This window comes from Sorex araneus, chromosome 4 (assembly GCF_027595985.1).
Source record: "Sorex araneus isolate mSorAra2 chromosome 4, mSorAra2.pri, whole genome shotgun sequence".
NCBI classification, from domain to species: Eukaryota; Metazoa; Chordata; class Mammalia; order Eulipotyphla; family Soricidae; genus Sorex; species Sorex araneus.
In genome coordinates this window covers 155,906,698-155,930,302 of record NC_073305.1, presented here as the reverse complement: position 1 = coordinate 155,930,302, position 23,605 = coordinate 155,906,698, and the positions used below count along the sequence as shown (strand labels likewise).

Genomic DNA, 23,605 nt, shown 5'->3' with positions numbered 1-23,605 from the left:
CCCTGGTTTTGCCACTGGCTAGGTCAGTGATCTCACATTCTAACAGCTGTCTCTTAGGGATGTGGGTGCTGAGGGATCATGTACCCTGCCTAGCAAAAGTAAGCTCACAAGCATTATTATTATTAGGTTTTTTTTTACTTTTTTAACTTTTTTTAAAAAAATTTTTTAGCGTCTTGGGTCATACCTGGCAATGCTCAGGGGTTACTCCTGGCTCTGCACTCAGGAATCACTTATGGCAGTGCTCGGGGGACCATATGGGATGCTGGGAATCAAACCCGGTTTGCCCTACCTGCTGTGCTATCGCTCCAGCCCCATTATTAGTTTTTATTATTTAGTGGTGGCAAAAACTTCGTAAGATTAGTCTTTTGAAGTTTTCTTTTTTAAAAGAGGGGGTGCAGAAATGACAGTTTGGTGTGTAGGGCATTTGTCTTGCATGTGGCCAACCCGATATCCCATACCCAGTATCCCAGTATACCCAGTATTCAATACCCAGTATCCCATATGGTCCCCCGGCACTGCCAGGAGTAATTCATGAGTGCAGAGCTAGGAGAAATCCCTGAGCATCACTGGATATGACACCTTCCAATAAATAAATAAATAAATAAATAAATGTTGGATCTCATAGGTTTGTCCTGCTCCCCTTGCCACTAGGGGCTTAGGTTTATCAGTCACACCCATCAAAGTGCTCCCGAGTCATTCCCATTCCTTTGTTTATCTGTAACCACTTCTACCAGTTTATCTGCTCTTCCTCTAATCAAACTCTGTTAATTTGTAAGGTCAGACCTTGCTAGGACAGTGATCTTGTATTGTAAGTTAATATTGTCTTTCTCCTCTCTTATGTCTTTTGAATAGTTTACCTTAAAACAATATCCTTTTTGTGTGGACAAAGAAAGACATTTATTAATATGCTTTGGTAACATGGGATTTAATTGGCTTCAAATATTATTCATTCCTGGGCATCTGCTTTCTCGACTTAAGCCTCAGCTGGCCTTACTTCCTAGCACCCTCGAAAGCAGGGTCCCAACGAGGTACAGGATGGACCCAGGGCAAGCGGTGAGTTATGTGCTACCCTGGCATCGAGATGGGCCTGGCCAAAGCGCCTAATGCTTAACTATATGTTAAGAGCTTGGTCATGGACATGTCATGTCATGATCCCAAAGCAACGATGAGACTAGGACCCTGCTAGGGATAGGAAAGCCTGAGCACTGTAGTCTGAGATCCAGATGACCCCCGGAGAGCAATTCTATAAGCTTAATGAGTCTCTTGCTATGTCCATACAAAATGATTTATAATATGAATACTTATATGCTAGTCGGACAAAGAGAGGAGAAACACACCCATGGGATTCTGCTCTTGGGCAGATGTCCCACTGAGAGAGATTCTGTCCTAGTGAAAACATCCCCTAAGGGATAGAACTTTACCCCCTATTGACTATAACCACACCTATTGTGTAAGCCCTGGCCTAGGTGGAGGGATTTAAGAGGCTGATGAGGGGGCTGGGGGCAAGTGGCAGTGGAGCAGAGAGAATGAAGTAGGATGGGGGAAGAAGAAGCAGGAGGAGAATCAGGAGAATGGAGATGGACATGGAATAAACTGCAACTGAGACCAACCAAGCCTGGCTCCGTTCCTTCCTTCACCTGCCTCGTCATCGCCATTCAACCTCCCTGGTGTGGCGCCCCTTTCTTTTCTTTTTTGTGTTTTTTTACATAAATAAATAAATAAATAAATAGCATTAATGACTTATTTTTGGCCACCCCCGTCCGTGTTCAGAGCTTACTCCTGGCTCTGCTCAGGGATCACTCCTGGCAGTGCTTAGAGACCACAGGGGTTTCTGTGGACTGAACTCAGGTCAGCTAGCAGCAGGGGAAGTGCCCTGTACACTGTCCTATCTCTCTAGCGTATGAATAGTCTTCATTAGATATTTGTCAAGAGTCTAAATTAGCCTCTGGCTATAGCAGTTACAAATTATCTGAAGCAGGGCTAGTATTTTCTCCCTAGAGGAACAGTTAGGAAAATACCTTGCAGAAAATTTGAGAGCTGTCCAGGAGAGCAAAAGGACATTTTCCCTGGTTGTACCAGCGCAGCGGGTAGGGCGTTTGCCTTGCACGTGGCTGACACAGGTTCGATTCCTCCGCCCCTCTTAGAGAGCCTGGCAAGCTACTGAGAGTATCCTGCCCACACCGCAGAGCCTGGCAAGCTACCCACAGCATATTTGATATGCCAAAAACAGTAACAAGAAGTCTCATGATGGAGACGTTACTGGTGCCCGCTTAAGCAAATCGATGAGCAACGGGATGACAGTGACAGTGACAGTACCAGAGACAGAATTATTTCAGTGAATGTAATTTTCAAGGAGTACCTTTCGATTCTGCATAAGGAATAATCTTTCATCACGGTTCCCCCGTATAGAATTGACTTGTTTGCAAGCTCAGAAGAACTACCCATAGAAAGACTAGAAAAAAAGATTTGGGAAGGGATGTTAGAAAATCCCCTTTCATTAATCAGTGCTACCTCTTTAAAAAATATATATATATATATATTTATTTTAAAAGTTCTTCTTTCTTCCTTTTTTTAAATTATACCATGAAATACATAGTTACAAGGTTGTTCATGATTGGTTCTCAGTCATACAATGTTCCAACTCCTATCCCTTCACCAATGTACATTTTCAACCACCAGTGTCTCCAGTTTCTCTCCCCATCCCTAGCCTGTCTATGGCAAACTCTTCTCTTCTCTCTCTTTCTCTCTCCCCCCTTTCTCTCTCCCCTTCTCTCTTTCTCCTTCTCTCTCCCCGTCTTTCTGTCTTTTGCTCTCTCTCCCAACCCCTTTCTCCTCTTGGGTATATACATGTTTCTTTTTGGACTGAGGTATTCCATTTTTCTACTTTCTCAGTGCTACCTTTGACAATTAAGGTTAGTTGGGGATTTATTCAAGTTCTGATCATTGGTGAGTTCAGTTTCGCCAATTGAAAAATTAGTTTTCACATGGTCCTTGTAGCCACTATATTATGGTTCACTCATCTTGTAATTGTTTGAACATATGCATTTTCCTTACATTCCTTTTGTTGTTGTTTTTAGGCAGTGCTTGGGAGCTTCTCTCAATTCAATGTTGGGTGGGTGGGAGGGTTGGATCAGTTTTTGGATTCCTCAGAGGCCCATGAGATGCTGTTATCCAGGGGATAGTACCTGATCCTCCTCCTGCATGCAAAATGTGTGCTCAGCCTGTTGAGTTATCTCTCCAGACCATTAGTTCACTCCTTTTAAAGTGACAGAGAGTAATTAAGAAAAAGGTTGATAGATATGTTGATTCCACTGTAATTCTGGTACTCTTCAAATATAATTCCATAGTATTAAATAGGCACCTAAATCAAAAGACGAAAAACCAGTTAATCAGCTCTCTGATACTACTAGTACTGAACATGAGAAAAAAAATTTTTTTCAACATTTTTGAACATGGTTGTCAAATTGTCTGAGACTGCTGCACTGTCTCTACCCTATTTTTAACAACCTGTTTAGGTGCATAAATTACAGCTTCCTTTTCCTTCCTCTGTCATCTAGTACAGTATCTTAAAAGGGAATGAAAGAAATTGATGCTTAAACTGTCTTGATGTTTTAATTACTTTGTAAGATGTTTCATAACAGGAAAGTGTTTGGCATGCAATCACTAGCCAGGAATATTAATATTTTTAAGGAAATTAGGTTCTCTGTGTTTATTTAAAGAAGCTGGGGAAGGGACAAAAAAGAGGTTATTTTTTTTTTCATAAAATACATCTCTGTAAAGAAGGCCAGTATCCTTCCTCATAGACATGAATAAGGGATGAATTCCAACTAAATCTTAGTAGGGTTTGGGGTATGAAATAAGAGCAGCTTTTCAAGAGAGTATATCTGTAGAAAAGTTTACTTTCATGGTGGTCATAGTTAAATAATTTTTAAAAATCTATGCTTCAGTCAATATTTGAAGGCTGTGTACACCGATCATAATCCTATTTGCTGTCTGCTATTAAGACCAGTAACAAAGGGTTTAGTGGATAGAAAGGAGTCTGGAGGATTTTTATTTACATAAATTTGAATTAGTAATATTCAAATTTTATGCAAACTACCTTGTATTATATTGTATTTTCCTGCCACAAAAAAAAAAAATAAAAGCATGGCTGTTTTGTTTTCTTTTTCTTTTTAATGGTGGGGAGGCAGAATTGAGTCATACCTGATGGTACTCAGGGACTAATATCGGTTCTGTGCTCAGTACTGACCCTTGGAAGTGCTTGGGAGCTAAATTACATGATTCCAGAAATTCAAGTCCAGGAGCTGTTACGTGCTGTCAGGGACCAGTGGAATGCAGAGTTATTTATTGCTTTAACCCCTGTACTCTGTCTGACCTACCCAAGCATGGTAACTTTGATCCCAAATGTTATTTTGAAGTTATATAAATAGTTGTATTTTAATCTGAATTTTGTAAAGCATTAATGAAAAGTGACAAGAAACCTAGCTAGGCAGATATAAGTTAATCATCATGTGAGTTAAAACTGGACAAAATTTTTGTCATGAATCATGCATGAGATTGGACAACTGTGGCTGTTGTCATTGTGTACATTGAGTACTGACCAACTGAAGATATAGAAAAGGAAGGAGAAAAAAATAGAAGAGAAATAGAGAAGGATAATATAAAAAAATCTGGGAATCTCTTGGCTTAAAGCTTAGTGGGATTTTTCCTCAGGTAAGAAACTATTTGGGGTGGAGAGTAAAACAAAGACAAAAAGTTTACCAAAGAGAGAGTTCAGTAGTACCAACATGATAACTGTGTCAGTTAGAAATCCCAACATTCTTGCATTTTAGGACAACTACATAAAAAGGAAAGGGTTAACATGGGAAACAATTTTTTTTTTCACCCAGAGAGAATAAAAAGACAGAATTCATACATGCTAATGGATTTTCTTTTGCTTCTTTTCTGCCTAAATGTGTATTTCATCCTAGGCTCACACTGCATAGAAAATAGTTGTGTGATAGTAACATTTTTCATTTTAAAACTAATTATACTTTTTGTTTGGGAACACACCCTGCAGTGCTCCTGGCTGAGAGCTCAAGGATCACTCCTGGCAGTGCTTGAGGGACTGTGGAATGGTGCTGGGAATAGAAACCGTGTAGCTACCTGTGAAGCAAGCACCTTTAACCCCTATAACTAGTTCTCCAGAGCCTGATTCTACTTTTGTTTTTCTTTTGCTTTCTGGGCCACACCTGGTGGTGCTCAGGGCTTGCTCCTGGCTCTTCACTGAGAGATCACTCTTAGATTGAGTTCAGGGGACTGTATGGGGTACTGGGGATCAAACTCAGTTCAGCCTTGTGCAGGGCAAGCACCTCACCCACGGCACGGTACTAGATATCTGACGTCTGATGACATTTTTTAAGGACATAACGATTTTGAAATGATTGCACCAGTCTGCATTCGTTGAAGACTCACTCTGTGGAGGGAATAAGTTAGATGTGACAGGAAAAGGAAAGAGTATCAAGGGGAAACGGTGTCTGGCAGGTAAGATGGAAAGATTAGTGTGGGTGACATAGCGAGAATGCTCAGGGATCTAGTCCAAAGTTTAGAATGGGTTGTGTTAGCAGTGGGAAGCCTGAGAAAGTGTTCAAACAAGGGGAGCCATCATTAAGGTTCTGCTTAAGTGATGATAATGTGCAAAATAATTTAGAGGAGAATCAGAGAAATGAGATAATAGGACTATTAAAGATTGGAGTGAAACCTGATTATAGGGTGTGGAGAAGGTTCAGGCAGTGGGGCTAGGAAGGAGGCAGATGAGAGCACTGCATGGAGACAGTTGGGAGAGCTCCAAGGAGGGCTGTGTGATTGTGCAGGGTAAGGGATAATAAACTCTCTTTGAAGGAAGAATTTTGAAAATTTGTATCACTGTATCACTGTCATCCTGTTGCTCATAGATTTGCTTGAGCGGGCACCAGCAACGTCTCCATTGTGAGACTTGTTACTGTTTTTGGCATATCGAATACGCCACAGGGAGCTTGCCAGGCTCTGTCATGTGGGCTGGATACTCTCAGTAGCTCTCTGGGCCCTCCGAGAGGGGTGGAGGAATCAAACCTGGGTCTGCTGTGTGCAAGACAAATGCCCTACCCGCTGTGTTATCACTTCCCCCTTGAAAATTTGAGTTTATATAAAAGATATTTAAAGTTTCATTTAGATTTTTTAAAAAATTATTTATTAATTTATTTTATTTTATTTTTTTAATTTTTGGTTTATGGACAATACCTGGTTGGTGCTCGGGGGCTAATTCTGGCTTGGGTCTTGAGGATCACTCCTGGCAGTGGTCAAGGGACCATATACAGTGGTGAAATTAAGCCTGGGCCTTCTGCATGCAAAGTATACATACACTCTGGCCTATTGAGATATTTCCTCTGCCCCCAAAGAATTTTTTTTTTCTTTCTGTTTTGGGGACACACCCAACAGTACTCAGGACTTACTCCTGGCTCCTGTGGTCAGGGATCATGCTTAGTGGTGTTTGGAAGACCCTATGCAGAGTCTGGGATTAAACCAGTGTCAGCCACATGCAAGGCAAGTGCCTGACCTCCTGTACTGTCAAAGGAGAATATTTTAAAGAAGAAATGTAACTGTTTTAAGGTATGCATGAATTTCTCATGTTAAACCAAAAGTAATGGTATTGAAAAGTTTATGCAATGGTATTGCAAAGTCATAAGTAAATTTAGAGACTGGTAATTAAGATAGTCAACAAAATTTAATTAAGATTATTGGGTGTATAGATCGGGGAACTAGAGGAGAACAGTCTTTCATATTTTACATAACTTTGGTGCTTATTTCTTCTACAAGATAGTAAATAGGATGCTAGTTGAAGAGCAGAATTAAACCTAGAATTATGCTTCAACCCAGGTCTTAGAGCAAGGAGCAATTGTTACTGACTAGTTACCTAACCTGCCCCTGGAATTCATTTATACTCTGCAAAACTCAGATGAAGATGATAATGATAGCTTTGTTGAAGGATGTGTGTGTGTTTGTGTGTGTGTATATGTGTGTATGTGTGTGTGTGTGTGTGTGTGTATGTCTGTCTGAGAGGGAGTGGAGAAAGGAGAGAGATTTGACTCAAAAGAATGACTACACATAACATGCTGTCAAAGAGAAAGACTGGGGTTGGGGAGGACCCCAGGCGCATATGCTGAACGAGCCCGTGTGCTGCTTGTGCCTGTGTGGCCGGGTACATGTGGTGCCTGAGCACATGTGTCGCCTGCATCTCCCCTCTTGAGATGTATACTTCCATGCTTTCCTATGTAATGCTAGGATGTGTGTAGGGACTCTCCACCCTTGGAGAAGCCCGCAATCTCTCCTGAGTGCGTTACTCTCTCTCTCTGTCTCTCTGTCTCTGTCTCTGTCTCTCTCACTCACTCACTCACTCTCTCTGTCTCTCTCCCTCCACACCTTCCAAAACCCTCCAAATAAAATCTATTTACTTCAAAAAACCCTCAAAAAACACAGGGCCCACAGGCTCTCAGAACAATATGTTCTGGCTCTGGTACACAGTGGCTTGCTACTCGCCTGCTTTTATTATATGGATCATGATGTCATAAATAAAGCGATAGCACAGCGGTAGGGCATTCGCCTTTCATGCGGCCTACCCATGTTCGATTCCTCCGCCCCTCTCGGAGAGCCTGGCAAGCTACCGAGACTATCACGCCTGCACAGCAGAGTGTGGAAAGCTACCTGTGGTGTATTGGATATGCCAAAAACAGTAACAATAAGACTCACAATGAGAGACGTTACAGGTGCCCGCTCGACCAAATTGATGAGCAACGGGATGTCATAAAATATACAAATGGCCCTTGGAAGAGCAAAGTTTCCCTATCCCTGGCATGGCATGTAACAGGCACTCAGCAAAATGATGTCTATATTTTACTTGTTTAAATTCTTAACTCTAACATTTAAAGGAGTATTAGTAGATGGGTTTTCTTTTGGTGTAGAAGGGACAATGATAAAAGGAATAGGTAAACTTGCCATTGGATTTTATGTGAAAGAAGAGACTATTCAGGATACATAAACACTTTGCTGGGGTTGGGGGTGTTCATTGTTCAGGGGTCCCTGAGGTCCCTTCTGGTCGTGCTCTTAATTAATGACTAACCGGGCTTGGAGGTTTAATGCTGCCCAGGCACTGATGGGTGAGGCAGAGAGAGTGCCAGGGCCATGTGAGAAGGTACTTGGGGACCACCAGAGTTCTGCCTGACATGCTGTGGTGCTGGGGATTGAACTTGGGGGCCTAGAGCATGCAAGGCTGCAAACTACCGCCCTGTGAGGTAGTTTTCCAACCCCCACTGCCCTTCCCAACCTTTTTCATAAGCGCCTCTTATTTTTTTTAACTGAACACCAACGGTGCAGCTTTTCTTGTTACAAGCTGTTGCATTTGCAGCTGTTGCACGTTAGCTTTGGCTACGAGTCACTTTAACTCTGAGAGCGAAGGGGTTAAGAAACATCCACACTCAGGTTACAGCGAAGTCGCAGAAATGATCAGAGGGAAAACAGGAATGGGGAAGAGGGTGGAAAACGCTGAAGCGATTCCCCCGTTTCTCATGGTTTCAATAACCCCGACAGCCCGGACACACACGGATGAGATCAAGTCTACACCCCAGCAGTGGAATCAGCTCTGCAGAAGAGCTGGGGACTGGGGTGTGTGTGTGTGTGTGTGTGCGGGGGTGGGGGGTGGCAACAGGTCCCCCTCACTTCTCTTGCTCGGGTTCAAGCTGCTCTGTCAGGAATTGCGGGCTTGCAACAATACTGAGTCACGGCTCCGGGCATTGGGCAGCGCCGGGCCGGCCCCGCCCCGCCCCGCCCCGCCGTGTGAATTGCAGGCCCGGGGGGCGGAGCCGCGCAATGCTAATGAGCCGAGTGGCCCGGGCGAGCCAGGAACTTCATTCCCTTCTCCGCGTCGGGATCTCTCAGAAAGTATGTCCCTTCTGTCACCATGAACTGGCTCTCTAGTTCCCCGGGAGTTGTGCTGACTGCCTACCACCCCAGCGGCAAGGACCAGGCCGTGGGGGGCCTCCCGGACAAGGGAGAAGACACCGCGAGGTAAGCTCCGAGGGTCGGAAGCTGAGAACAAAACAAAAAGCTCTTACCTGCTCCAGGAAAGAAAAGAAAAGAAAAAAAAAAGTGACAAGGAGGGAAGTTGGTGTGGGGAAGGAAAAAAGAAAAACAACTAGACCTGGTGGTGGCAGCGGCCACTACCACCGAAAGGAACCTAATCTCCCCTGCAGCTGCCCGAGTGTTGGGTTCGGGGCTTTGGAGGCACTTTGGCCCTCCTCTGTCCAAGTGTGAAATCACCCGGTTGCCTTATTAACGCTGGGGGATGAACTCGGAGGGGAGGGACCCGGGCAGGGGCTGGCTGACTTGTTGCTTAGCAGGTGCCTTTGCCGGTGCTGGAAGATTAAATGACTCTGTGTGTGTGTGTGTGTGTGTGTGTGTGTGTGTGTTTGTGTGTGTGTGTAATACTTCCTATGAGATGCAGTTCTTGAATGGGCTCGGGGCACAGCCGCTGGGGCTGCTCGCTGGGAAACTGCCAACAAGCTGGGGGTTGGGGGGGTGCCCTTCCTGGACAAGCTGTTGTTGTTACGAGTGTGTTTCGCTCCCTTCTGCTGAAAGCAACCTCTTAGGCAAAAAAACGCCCCAGACCCTGCTGGCCGGGGGCAGTCGGGGTTTCACATTCTTTTAATGTCTATGCCTTTTAATTAATTAATTAATTTTATTTATTGGCTTTTGGGGGAGGGGTGGGGTAGGTGTGTCTGAGCTTTTTTTTTTATTGATATCGTGGGCGGAGAGGGCTCTCACCATGGGAGCTTTCAGAAAAGTGCCCTCATTTATTTATTTATTTAGGGGTGATTATGTCATTCTGCTTTTGTTGCCCAGTGAAATGTGATTAATGTTAAATTGCTTTATAAGCGGAGAGGGCCAATGTTCCCTACAGACCACTGAGACGCACAGAGTGCTTTTCTATCTGTGTACTTTGTTCTGGTTCTCAGAGGACTTTTCCCCCTTCCCTTTATGACCTTCTCACCAGCTGAACGTTTTTCCCTCCAACCTGAGGTGCATGTTGTAGATAGGGTTCTAGAAACTTGCAAAAGGGCCAGTGACAGCTGGATGGAGTAGGACACTAAAGAAGTTATCAGTAAGCTTAGTTCCTCCGTGATGTTTAATGTGCTAATAAAACCTTCTTTGTTCTTATGTGACTTATGTTTATGCCTTAAGCAGAAATAATGCCTTCTTTCATTTGTTTTAAATTCCCCAGACGTGGGGGAGGGGAATTAGAAAAAAAAAAAAAAGAAACCATCAAAGATTCCCAGGCCAACTGTAGGGCCCCTTTCCTGAGCGACTCCAGGATGTATTCGTTTGAATTCATTCCTTAAAGCGAAATTGCAACTTGCATTCTCTTTTTGTTTTCTGCCACTCTAGATATTTTCTGTGTATTATTAGGTGCCTTCACTCATTTTTCTCCAGAACACTGATGTACAAGATCACTTTTTAGCAGCCAGCAGCACCAAATCCACATTGTCTGTGAAACTCAGACATCCACTGCAGTCAAAAATTGCCAGAACTGAGCAAGCGAACTTCACATACTGCCTTGTGACTCTGGCGTGGCCTGATCAATCATCAGGGCTGAATCTTGGATCTTGATTGTGAGACTGGAGAGTCTTGGTAAATCCAAATTACTTCTGCACCCGCCCTCCCTCACCTTGAGGACTCAGCCGGGGCTATTGGTTAATTTGTGGCAAGCTCTAACCTTGCAGGCCCTTGCCGAGGGCGACGGACCCAGTTCTGAGGACCTGTTTCTGTCTTTGCACTTGCACAATTTGTTGTGGGTGGCTTAGACTTGAGTGGATTGAGAGAGTGCAGAGAGGAGTGGATCATTCTCAGCCGGTGCTGAAGGGGAATCAAGAGGTCCCGGGCTGCTGGGAAGGCAGCTGGTCTCACGCTGCCTGCCTGCAGCCTCCTTAGCCCTGCTCTCAAGTACCTCCCTGCTCACTGCCAGCTGTTTGCCTATGCGGGCCCTAAATTCCCAGAACTGGATTCAAGTCCTGGACAAAGTTTCTTTGTTCTACCTAAAGGCTAACTAAAACTTGATGATGTTCCCTACTATTTCAAAGCCCTGGTTCTAGGTCTGAGAGGAAAGACTGGAAGAAGTGTCAAACTTCTCTTTCACCCTTAAGCCAGGAGTAATTGATCTTCTAAATTGAGTGCCCCGTTTGGAGGCACCCTTTTTCATTTGGAAGGGTTGATATACTGTAATTGGGGTGGGAGGAAGCTGAATGGAAGCAGGGGGGAGGGGAGAGGCTGGAAGAGAGGTGGTGGTTGGCATAGAAGGGACGAGATACGATGCTTCTGTGTGACTGGGTGAGTATCCCGTAAGCATGGGAGAGGGTCAGGGGATGCATGGGGCTGGTTTTGTCTGGTTTGGGCAACTGCTATTTCAGGTATTGAGAAGCTGCTCAGAGGCTTAAGGTTACTGGATGACGATCCAGAGAGGTAGTACAAGGCAGGCAGGGCATTTGCCCTGTACCCGGCCAACCCAGGTTCAATCCCTGGCACATCCTCTGGTCCTTTGGCTCACCGTAGGGTCCCTTGAGCCCACCGGGAGTGATTCTTGAGCACAGAGCCAGGAATAAACCCTGAGCACAGCCAAGTGTGGCCAAAAACAAACAAGTGGAAAGAGGTTACTGGATGATGTCTGGTTTTTTTTTTTTTTTCTCTTTTGGCTTTTTGGGTCACACCCAGTGATGCTCAGGGGTTACTCTTGGCTCTGCACTCAGGAATTGCTCCTGGTGGTGCTCGGGAGACTAGAGGGGATGCCAGAGATTGGGGGTTGGCCACGTGCAAAGCAAACACCTTACTCGCTGTACCATCACTCTGGCCTCATAACGTCTATTTTAAAAGGCGCTTCAGAAGGCAAAACCAAATTCCTTTACAATTTTTTTTTTTTTTTTTGTATCAGGAACCCAATTCAGAAGCTCTTAAAAGGCAGACTTTGTGTTCCTTACTATTCCTACATTGTTGGACACTGAACGGATGTTTAATAGGTTGGACCCAGGTTCAGTCTAGCACCAGCACATATGGTCCCCTTAACATCCCCAAGGCGAGTCCTTTCCCCAGCAATGATTCCCTGGGGCTGGAGTGATAGCACAACAGGTAGGGTGTTTGCCTTGCACTCGGCCGTCCCGGTTCGATTTCCAGCATCCCATATGGTCCCCTGAGCAGCGCCAGGGGTAATTCCTGAGTGCAGAGCCAGGAGTGACCCCTGTGAGTCGCTGGGTGTGACCCAAAAAGCAAAAAAATGAAAAACCAAAGAAACAAACAAACAAAAAACATCACTGATTCCCCGAGCAACCCCAGCAACAGGGCCCCCAAACCTCAAAACACAAACGAGACAAAGCAAAGCAAAAAGTTGCTGGAGGGAGCACAGAGATCTGACTCCCTAAAACAAAACTGAATATACAAAATCGGGCTTTTTCTGAGTAGCATGTACTTTGATGAACTGTTTAATCAAGTGTTTAGCTTAACGTGGTAAACTTATAGGTGGCATTTGAAAGGTGGAAAGGGCTTTAGGAATCAGGATAGTCAAAGAAAGTATTTAGCTTTGCCTTCCTGAGTTACCTTTTTTGAATTATTTGGTCTTTGGGGGAGGCTGACATAGTGGAAAATTAATATTTTTGTTAAGAAACTGTAAATCAAAAATGCTCTCCATTCCATCCTCCCTCTTTATCAAGACACATTCATTGGATGCTTGATTGAGGAATTCTTCCTACTCCTGGTTAGAGCTTCAAAAATATTTACAAGTATCCTGTTTTTAATGTTTTGGTCATATTTCCTCTGTAAAACACAAAAAAATCTGAAGAAATGTGCTAATATTAGTTGTTCTGACTGACTTGTAAACATTCAAATATCCCAAAGGAAAGCACATTTTATGAGTGCTAACTTTGTAAGACTTCTATTTACTTGTCAACTTTTAAGCTGGTTTCTTAATATTTACTTTTGCAAAGCACTTTCTCAAAGAATACAGAACATTGTCTATTGTGTATTCTAAGTGTTGTTGCTTGAAGTTTCCACCGTTTCAAGATGATTTTTGCTTGTTCCATATCAGTTTTTGCTGATAGATTGAGAAATGCTGATATCGAAAGATCATCAGTAGGCGACAACTAACAGCAGTGTTAGGTGTGAGGGGCAGTTAAGGATCAAACTCAGGGCCTGGAGCATGCCAGGTGTGCACCGATAACTCTGAAATACCTAACTGGCCACTTGTTGCACTTGTTTATTTTTAAATTTTGGTTCACATTCATCAGTGCTAAGGGACTACTCCTTACTCTGTGCTCAGAGCATGCTCCTGGTAGTACTTAGGAGATATCTGGTACTGGGATTAGGCCCACTGAACTATCTATGTGGCCTTTTCCCTGGAGTGGACATGGGATATTTATTATGTCCTCAGTTGATAAATAGATGACATTTATCAGGTAAGATTGTGTTTTATTGACCCATTTGCCATTGCAAGTAGAAATGAGACATACTTGTGATATAAACTTTGAAATTCTGGGGCTAACCCATTTTGGTTGACATTCTGATCCTCCCACCCAGTAGCAGTGTGGCTGTGAAGGAGTTATTTAAGTTTCTGCTGTCAGTTGAATTTCATGCCAGTACCCACTTCCCTGGGAAGATTGAAAGGATGAGTCATGTGAGTCTCTGAGAACAGTGTCTGGTGGATATTAGCTGCTACCTAACAGTAGGTAAAGAAAAGGAAAGACATTCTCTAATTGGATATCCTATAATATATTCTGGTTCCCTTCAAAAGTGCTCTGATCAGTTTTGGTCCAGTGTTAAGCAACATGGGTGTGATCCACAGGGATTAACTAAGAATAACATGGTTCTTGAGAAGGAACCATAATGCAAAAGAGCAGACTTTGACGCTTGAAAAACCTTGGGAATGTTCTTTTCATCCACAGTAATATTTACAATTTGAACTAGTGACAGTCGCTGTAGCAAGTCTATCTTGAGCCACTGATAGGCTACCCTGAGCTTTGCAAACACTTTTTTTTTATGGCGCGATGGAATGTGGGTGGGTCCTCTTTTGACAGCTGAGCTGTTTCTGTCTCTTTGCATCTCTTCTCTTCCTTTAATACTTCTACTTTCCAATGTGCTGATGGAAGAGGACTGCTACCTTTTCATGCTTAGCAGACTTCTAGATATTTCAAGCCCTACCTATTTCAAGGCTCTCTATACTTATGTAGCAAATATAGCCATAGTCATTCCACCTGTAATTACTGAGCTCTTACTGTGCACCAGGCAGCGAGTTGAGTCGGAGCTGGGGATATAATGGGAATCAAAACAGGCAGGCACCTGTGTGGAGGATGGAACCATGTAGAACTGAGCAGGTGGCCTTGTAGACATATGGAAACAAGACTTAGGACAAATGGCCTTAGGGCAGTGAAGGGCCAGAAATGTAAATATGGTGTATGGCTAGACTCAGCCCTAGGCTAGACTTAGCCTCTGGATGGAGCAGCTTGGGTGGGGGGGATGGGAGTGAGTGAGGAGGAGGAGGAGGAGGAGGAGAAAAATGGGTGGACAAATGAGATCTGAGCCTTGCAGACCACTTGAGAAATTTATTATTTGCTTCAAGTGAAATGGGAAGTCAAGGAGTAGTGAGGATTTTAGTGAAGGGAGGAACAGGATACATGTGAGGTTTTTAAGTTCCTGCTGGTGACTGTGTTGATTATAGACTATAGAAGTAGGGTGATTTCTTAGGAGGTTGTGGTACTCGTGGCTTTGGCTAAGATTTTAGTTGTTTAGGAGATGGTCAGCGATGAAATATGTTAAATGTAGAGTCTTTAAGATTTTCTACTTTTTATAAGTGTATGCGCTGATGAGTTCTAGATTGTTGTGTGATTTGACCTGCCCAACTTCATTTTATAAAGGGGGAAACTTCAAGTGTAAAACGCTGATGGATAAGATTGAATAAAATCTGAAGCTCACTTTTTGGACAAAATGAAACCTTTTCTATTTTTTCTATGGTCGATTTGAATTTTGGGTTGTACCTGGCGGTGGTCTTTATACCTAGTGGTGCTCGAGAGCTACTCCTGGTTCAGTGCTCCAGTGAACTGTCTCTGTGGGTTTGAAGCCATGATTTTGAGAGAAGCATTAAAAGGACATTGGTAACTCACTAAATTTGATTATAGTTTTTACATGAGCATAACAGCATATTCAAATATATGCTGTATTGTAAGTATTTTCCTTTGAATTTGTGTATTACCCAGAATTTATGTATATTTTTGATGGGGAAAATTATAAGTTAAATGACATTTCTTTTTAATTTTTCCTACATAGAGCTTTTAAAAAATTATTTTCATTAAGTTGTTCACAGTAATGGATTGCATTCCGCATTTCAACACCAATCCCACCACCATTACACCTTCCCACCACCATTATTTTGAACTTTCCCACCACCACTGAAACCTGCCAAGCAGGCAGATGCTAGATAATTTATTTTGCATTGCTAGTTATGAGTAGTGTAAGATGTTGCGTGGCTTTGAGAGTGGCTGCACACTCCTAGACTTCTGAAATTTTAGGTAAATAGGGTCTGGAGAAATCTCTGCAGTGAGCTGTTCAGTTCCAAGATTCTTTTGTGTGTCCCTGGATCATGGTTGTTACTGAGGATAAATAGCAGCCTGAGGAAGTTTGTGAGTGTCACATCCAGGGTCCTACAGGGGTGGGAAGAAGGGAAGGACTGGCCCATCTCCTACCCTTTGAAGCCTGGGGTTTGCAGTCACTGGTCCCACGTACCTGAGCTTTTCACTGGGTTCTGAAAGTTGGTGGCTGACAGGATCCCTAGGGGGGCAGGTTGAGGGAAAAAACGCCTGCTCCCCTCTGAGGCACCCCTGTGAAATTGGCCTGGCGCAAGGTCCAGAAGCATCTCTGCAGCGAGATTCTTTTGTATGTCTCTGGATCATGGCCGTTAATTCTAAATATAGCTTTTAAAGTATTCTTCATTCTAATCTTATAAGATCCAGTAACAAACTGATTTTTAACCTAATGGATAATTGTTTTCTGTATGAACCTAGTTCTTTCATTTTATGACATAAGACTAAACTTTCTGAGTAACTCATTTTCTTTCATGTGTAGCTAAGATGTCTTATCCTTATTTTCCTCTTGAATTATTAATAGACACACCCAGAATTCCAACTGGGCAGGTGTTACCTTTACTTAGAGTTAGGTGATATTTGCTTTTTTATTGCCCTTATCTGTGAGGCCAGTGATTTTTGTGAGTCTATTTAAAGTTATCTTCCTGGAACTTATATTGGGTTTATGGCTGTCAAGCTTTAGTATTTATAAATCTTAAGGAAGCTGCCCCCTGCAGCTGTATGAAAACTTACCTCATTTCCCACAACCCACTTACTTCCTGCATTCCACTTTCCACCTTCTTTCTTTTTTCTTAGTAGTGCTTGTGCTAATTTCAGGGCTTGTAACTGTTCTTTTTTGTTTCATATTTTTAGAGTCTTGCTGTAAAACCAGTTCACAAAAATGGATACATTTAATGATGCATGTGTTGTGACTGGATTGCATACCAATTAGGCCTTAATAGTCTTTTTCTTTTGTTTGTTTTTTTGGGTCATACCTGGCGATGCACAAGCATCACTCCTGGCTCTGCACTCAGGAATTACCCCTGGCAGTGCTTGGGGGACCATAGGGGATGCTGGGAATTGAACCTGGGTCAGCTGCATTCAAGGCAAATGCCCTACCTGTTGTACTACCACTCCAGACCCAGGCCTTAGTAGTTTTTAACAACTGTCCCCCAATACATTATTTTTCTCTTATATTTTAATTTTGTGCTAGCTATAAATACCAGTACTGTTGATACATAGGAAAAGGACTCAAGGTGTCTGTTGTTTGATTTGGAGGTTCCCTGCACTCGTTGGTGGTGGATCTGGGTGATCTCACTGCCTTCTGCTGCCTTGTTGTTCCGGCGCTTCTTGCTTTGCTTCTAACACACCGGGGAGAAACTGCACTGGTAAAGCCTCTCTCCTTGTCACCTCAGTGGTGTCCCAAAGAGAGCAGGCAGTGACAGAACTTGATGCCTCCAATGTGTTGTTAAGTGGTGGTGATACTGGGTGTGTGGGGGGGTGAGGTCAGTGGGAGATTTTGGAAGCATCAATTTTCTGCTTGATTTGGGGGTTAAGGTATGATGCTAACCCTCTCCTTTGTATGATTTTTGTCCTGATCCAAACCACTCATTTCAAATAAATACACTGATAAGGTGTATTTATATATCTAATAGCCTTGTTATCCCTCTTGGAAAACCTGACAAGCTACCAAGAGTCTATTACCCACATGGGAGAGCCTTGCAAGCTCCCCATGGTGTATTCATATCCCAAATGCAGTAAAAGGTATATACATACCTCTCAGAGAGCCCGGCAAGCTACCGAGAGTATCCCGCCCATACTGTAAAGCCTGGCAAGCTACCTGTGGCGTATTCGATATGCCAAAAACAATAACTATAGGTCTCATTCCCCTGACTCTGAAAGAGTCTCCAATCATTGGGAAAGACCAGTAAGGAGAGGCTGCTAAAATCTCAGGGCTGAATGTAATAGAGACGTTACTGGTGCCTGCTCCAGTAAATCGATGGACAACGGGATGACAGTGATACAGTGATACACTGATGAGGAATGATTCATTATAAATGTTTTAGTCAGTGTTACTATTCTTCTGTTATAAAGAGATACATAAATAAAAAGTGTTAATATTTGAGGAGAGTGAAGATGAGTAAAGGTACTGGGATTGGGTCAGGAAAGAGGAAGTGGAAGAATCCTGAAGCCATATTCTAAAGACACATCCTTTGGACTATATTACTGTATGAGGCCAAGTTTACCCCTATTTTGAAAGAACATACACAAAAATTATAGAGACTTTGTTGTTTTTTGGGTCACACCCAGCAATCCTCAGGGATTACTCCTGGCTCTGTTCTCAGGGATCCCTCTGGTAGGTTTAGGAGAGTCATAAGGAGTCTGGGGATCGAACGTGGATCAGCCGTATGTAAGGCAAGTGCCTTAACCTCTGTACTCTCTCTTCAGCTCAACTATGGAGGCTAGCAGTCATTTACTGCAGTTACAGCCTTTTCCAAGGCCAAATCCACAAAATCTCTGAATTTCTGTATTGGAAGAGACTGTGAAACATCATCCCAGTTGCACATGCTATTTGGTATTTGCCTTTTGGCTGCAAAGAACATGCATTTCCTTAGGGAACATTAGGGCTATTGAATAATGAGATCAGAGGGGAAGGAGTCATCGCTCGCTTTCTTTCCTCAGCAACTGGCCGCATGGCATATGTGCTCTTGGAGACCGTTTTCTGTTCACTCATTTCATAAGCTCATCCTTCTGGATTTACACATGCCTCTTCACAGGTTCCTCAGCTTTGCTGTCCTCTGTGACCTTGTGTCTCAAGAACAAACTGACCCATCTCCCGGTATCTTTATTTCAGGTTTTCAGTGGAAATTAGATGTGCTCTGTTAATGTAGCTGACCCAGGCTGCCTGTGGTTTGATCATGTGGGGCCTTTGTAGAGAAGCTGTGTTCATGAGGAGGGAAATTCCCAGTGGAGGGATGTTGATGTCATCACTAAGACTTTATACATTCCTGGGTTTCCTCATCTGTAAAATGAGCGAGCATAATAACGTTCTTTTTCACAAGTTTTAATGATCAATATTGTAGCTTTTAAGAGCTTGCAAAAATATGAAGTTATGAAATTTGCATATAAGTGGATCAACATGGAGAATATCTTGCTAAGTGAAATGAGTCAGAAAGAGAGGGACCGGCATAGAAGGACTGCACTCATTTGTGGAACATAAAGTAACAGATTGGGAGACTAACACCCAAGAATAATAGAGATGAGGACCAAGAAGATAGCCCCACGGCTTGGAAGCCGGCCTCACATGCTGGGGGAAAAGGCTGCCCAGGTAGAGAAGGGACCACCAAGCAAAGGGTGCTTGGAGGGCTTGCTCAGGATAGGAGATGCGGGCTGAAAGTAGACTATGGACTGAACATGATGGCCACTTAATACTTGTACCCAAAAGGAGAGGGCAAAAGGGAATGTGCCTGCCACAGAGGTGGAGGAGGGGGGAGGGAGGAGGGGGAGGGGAGGGATACTGGGAACATTGGTGGTGGAGAATGGGCATTGGTGGAGGGGTAGGTACTCGTAAGCACAAAAGTTTGTAAGTCTGTAACTGTACCTCATGGTGATTCACTAAAAAATAAATAAAAATAAAAAATAAAAGAATAAGAGTTTTTAAAAATCATACTGATGAAGGGGGCTGGAGTGATAGCACAGCGGGTAGGACATTTGCCTTGCATGCGGTTGACCCGGGTTCAAATCCCAGCATCCCATAGGTCCCCTGAGCACCACCAGGAGTAATTCCTGAGTACACAGCCAGGAGTAACCCCTATGCATTGCTGGATGTGACCCCAAAAGAAAAAAAAAAGAAAAAAATCATACTGATGAAGAATATTAAGAAATACTTTACAAATGAGAATCTTATTCCCTGGACATTTGGCTTAGCAAGAATTGACATGCTGAATTCTTTGAATCTTTTCTTTGCTGTACCTTGTGGTACTTAGTGGTTACCCCTGAGTGCTCAGGGGGACCGTGTATGGTGCCAGAGAATGAACACAGGTTGGCCGCATGTAAGGCAGGTACCTTAGCTTTCGTTCTATCTCTGCTTCAGCATGATATTTGGTTTAATTTATATTTTAATTTTTTGTTATGTGCAAAGATGTAAAATTCTTTGAGTCTTGCTTCTTAAAAAGTCTTTATACTTAGGCTTTTCTTAGCAAAGTACCTGAGCTGTTGTAGGCAGGTAAAAGTTTAAATGAATTAAAGAGTGTTAGAGGGATAAGGGTGTAGTTATTATACAAATGGACTTTGATGCTAGACTGTCTGGGTCAGAGTCCTGGTTCCTGTTAATAGCTCTGGGACCTTAGACAAGTTATTTTATCACCTAGGTCCTCAGAACTTTCATTCCCTGCTGCTTGCTAGCACACTGCCTAACTCAAAAGTTACAATAAATGTAGGAGCGATAGCACAGCAGTAGGGCGTTCGCCTTGCGTGCTGCAGACCTGTATTTGATTCCTCCGCCCCTCTTGGAGAGCCCGGCAAGTTATCAAGAGTATTGTGCCTACAAGGCAGAGCTTGGAAAGCTACCTGTGGTGTATTCAATATGCCAAAAACAGTAACAACAAGTCTCACAATGAAACGTTATTGGTGTCCGCTTGAGCAAATTGATGAGTACAAATGACTGACTGTGACTGAGGTTTTTGATATGTTTAATTTCTAGAACACATAGACAAGTAGTATAACATTTCAGCAATGTTCGGTTGTGGTTCTGAGCAAAGATATATCTGTTAAATTAATTTGGAAGTAATAGTAAAAAGCATTTTTGAAATTAATTTGTAACTGCTTCAGGGAAAATATGCTTGCTTGAATGTATATCCAGTATAACATCATCTTAATATTTGTTAAATAAGTTAAGAAACATCTCATTGCGGGTTTGGAATGATAGCACAGTGGGTAGGGCATTTGCCTTGCATGCGGCCTGCCGGGGTTCAATTCCCAGCATCCCATATGGTCCCCCGAGCACCACCAGAAGTAATTCCTGAGTGCATGAGCCAGAAGTAACCCCTGTGCATCGCCTGGTGTGACCCAAAAAGTAAAAAAAAAAAAAGGAAATATATCATTGCAATTTATTTTCTGTCATTGTCATCTCGTTGCTTATCGATTTGCTTGAGCAGGCACCAGTAACGTGTCCATTGTGAAACTTGTTGTTACTGTTTTTGGCATATCGAATATGCCACGGGTAGCTTGCCAGGCTCTGCCTTGCAGGCGAGATACTCTCGGTGGCTTGCTGGGCTCTCTGATAGGGGAGGAGGAATTGAACCCGGGTCAGCCATGTACAAAGGCAAACGCCCTACTGCTGTGCTATTGCTCCAGCCCCTATTTATTTTAATAACTGAAAAACACTAAAAATGTGTCTTTGTTTTAATTTTGGCTTTTGGGCCACACTGGGGACTTAGTCCTGCCTCTGTGACCAGGGAGCACTCCTGCTTGGCTTGGGGCATTATATGAGGTTCCGGGTATTGAACTGGACCAGCTGTGTGCAAGGCAAGCGCCTTACCTGCCGTACATTCTCCTATTCCCCTAAAAATGTGTTTTACACACTTTTTAACTAATGAATGATTGCTAGTCCCAGGAAACTCTTTTGAATCGTTTTTGCAGTTTAAGAGTGATGTAAAATTGTCAGTCATTTCTTACTATTAATAAAATGAAGATGCATGTGTAGGACAAAGCAAAATGATTTGCTCCTGTTTCTTAAAAGAGCAAATTGGCTTTAAATTATTGAACTATTTGCAGGTAAAAGTTATGGTTAATCAATATAGTAAAATCAATAAAGTAAAACATTGGACGGGAAAAATAGTTTTTACACTTATTTTTACTCACCTCTTGGGCACTTCACCTGTCAAGTTGAGGTGTGACAAGCAGGAGGGCAATAGAACTCTCTCTCCACGGTGCCTACTGTGCCCCAGTCCCCTCAGCAACACCCCGCCCCATTTCTCTTCCTGGCAGTAAAAGTTTACAGAATAGTTTACTTAATTTATGCATTTATTTTTTAGGCACTTTGACTTTTCAATAATTTTACTAATTGGAAGAGTCACAATACCATGTATGTGTTGTATAGTTGCTCTGGGAAAATGAGTTCTGAACATGAGGTTTAAAAGCACATTTTTCACCCCAAATGAGATCTCCCATCTAAATTCGGTTTTTCTATTTGTTGTTTTATTGTCATTCCTTGCGAATTGGACTATGAAAGTGTGTTTCTGGTACTGCCTTAGTTTTATCTTACTAAAGTGCAAGTGCTTCCCAGGGTGCATGGGGACTTTGTACAACCCAGTGAGTGTGTCTAAATGTTGTATCTTCCACTAAAGATCATCAAAAATTGTCATTTATTTTTGAATATTTAGGAGGGTTAAATTAGAATATGATCCTAGTTGAATCAGATTATAATTGAATCATCATTGTCGAATTTTTCAAGTGGTCTCAGTAATGTCTCCATTTGTCCTAGCCCTGAGATTTTAGAAGCCTCTCTCTACTCGTCCTTCCCAACGATGCCGCATTGGAGGCTCTTTTGAGGTCAGGGGAATGAGACCCAGTTTGTTACAGGTTTTGGCATATGAATACCATGGGGATCTTGTGAGGCTCTCCCACTTGGGTAGGAAACTCCCGGTAGTTTGCCAGTTTCTCCCAGAGGGAAAAGTAGGCTATGAGATGCTTCTGGGAGCATGGTTTTAAATCTCTGGATGTTGGCCATTGGTGATATTACATGGGGCTGGGGGAAGTCCCTGGGTGTGACTGCCTACTGGGTGTGACTGCTTAGCTAGTGGGAAATGGGAAATCTGGGCAGAGGAGGCCCAGTCCCGATCTGAGCAGGCTTGGCCGTCTCAGCCCTGGGTCCCACATACCTGGGTTCCTCTGCCAGTACCTTCATGCATGAGGCTCGTCTGAACGTGTGGAGAGGGGCCTTGAGCATGGCTGTGGCTAGGCTCTGGAGGTCTTCAGCCTCGGAAGCCCTGCTCGGGGTGGGGAGGTAAACTGAAGCCCACCCCCTTTGAGGGGCCCCGGGGAAGACAGCCAGGCACGCTGGCAAGAGACTCTGCATTATAATTGTAATTGTATTATGTACTTAATTTCATAAAGTGAAAACTGCTTCAGCATCATGTTGTTTTATTTTAATTTGGTTGGGGGGAGGGGACATAATGACATGCTCAAGACTTTCTCCTGGCTCCGTGCTTACGGATCACGTCTGATGATGCTCAGGGAATTATATGTGGCTTGAGATCCAGCCAGAGTTGGCAACATGCAAGACAAGTGCCTTAACCTCTGCACCATCTCTCTGACCCAGCATCATGCTGTTTTAAAACTGAATCTATACAAGGATACGCTTATTTATCTGTGGCACAGTGTGGCATATAGCATAATTGGATGAGGGAATGCAAGGTATTAAATAGGGGGATAACTTTGTTCACCCTCGATCTCAGAATATAACAAGGAGAAGATCAGAGAGAGAAAGAAATCAAGGGGCAGGGGTTAGCAAGAAGTGATGGGAAAGCAATGGAGGCAAGGGGGCACGGGCTCCTTGGATACATTGGTGTTGTGGAGGAGTGGGGTAGCTATATATATCCAGACCACAGGGTCAACAGCACGGATAGCCAGAAGTCCAACCAGAAGAGCCAAATAACATAGTATCTGTCAAGAAGGGTGGGAGGATTGGGACACCAAACTGGGCTACAACTCGGTGCTGCTGGGGGTGGATTTTTTCCCCCCCCACCCTGTCTTCCTGCATGGAAAGCGGCGGGCTGGCGGCACCATGTGGCAGGCGCCATCTTCTGATTCCAGACCCACAGGTATTCGGATTTTACTTTGGGGGCTCCCAGGAACTCATGGGAAGGGGGCGTAACCGGCACGCCCTCGGCCCAGATAAACCCGGAGCTGCTGAGCGCGAATCGGACCCTCTGCGGCGCTTA

The 23,605-nt window shown here is 43.5% G+C and overlaps 1 protein-coding gene across 2 annotated transcripts in view; it reads left to right on the top strand.

Moving 5' to 3' along the window:
• Positions 1-23,605, top strand: part of ARHGAP18 (Rho GTPase activating protein 18) — a 225,079-nt gene that overhangs the window by 61,962 nt on the left and 139,512 nt on the right. The window contains exon 1 of one of the 2 annotated variants that reach the window (XM_055137108.1): positions 8,883-9,078. The exons of the other annotated variant lie outside the window; for it this stretch is intronic. Coding sequence (XP_054993083.1) covers positions 8,972-9,078 — 107 coding nt within the window. The 5' untranslated portion in view covers positions 8,883-8,971. Of the gene's footprint in view, positions 1-8,882; positions 9,079-23,605 lie in introns of those variants that run through there. 2 annotated transcript variants of the gene reach the window in all.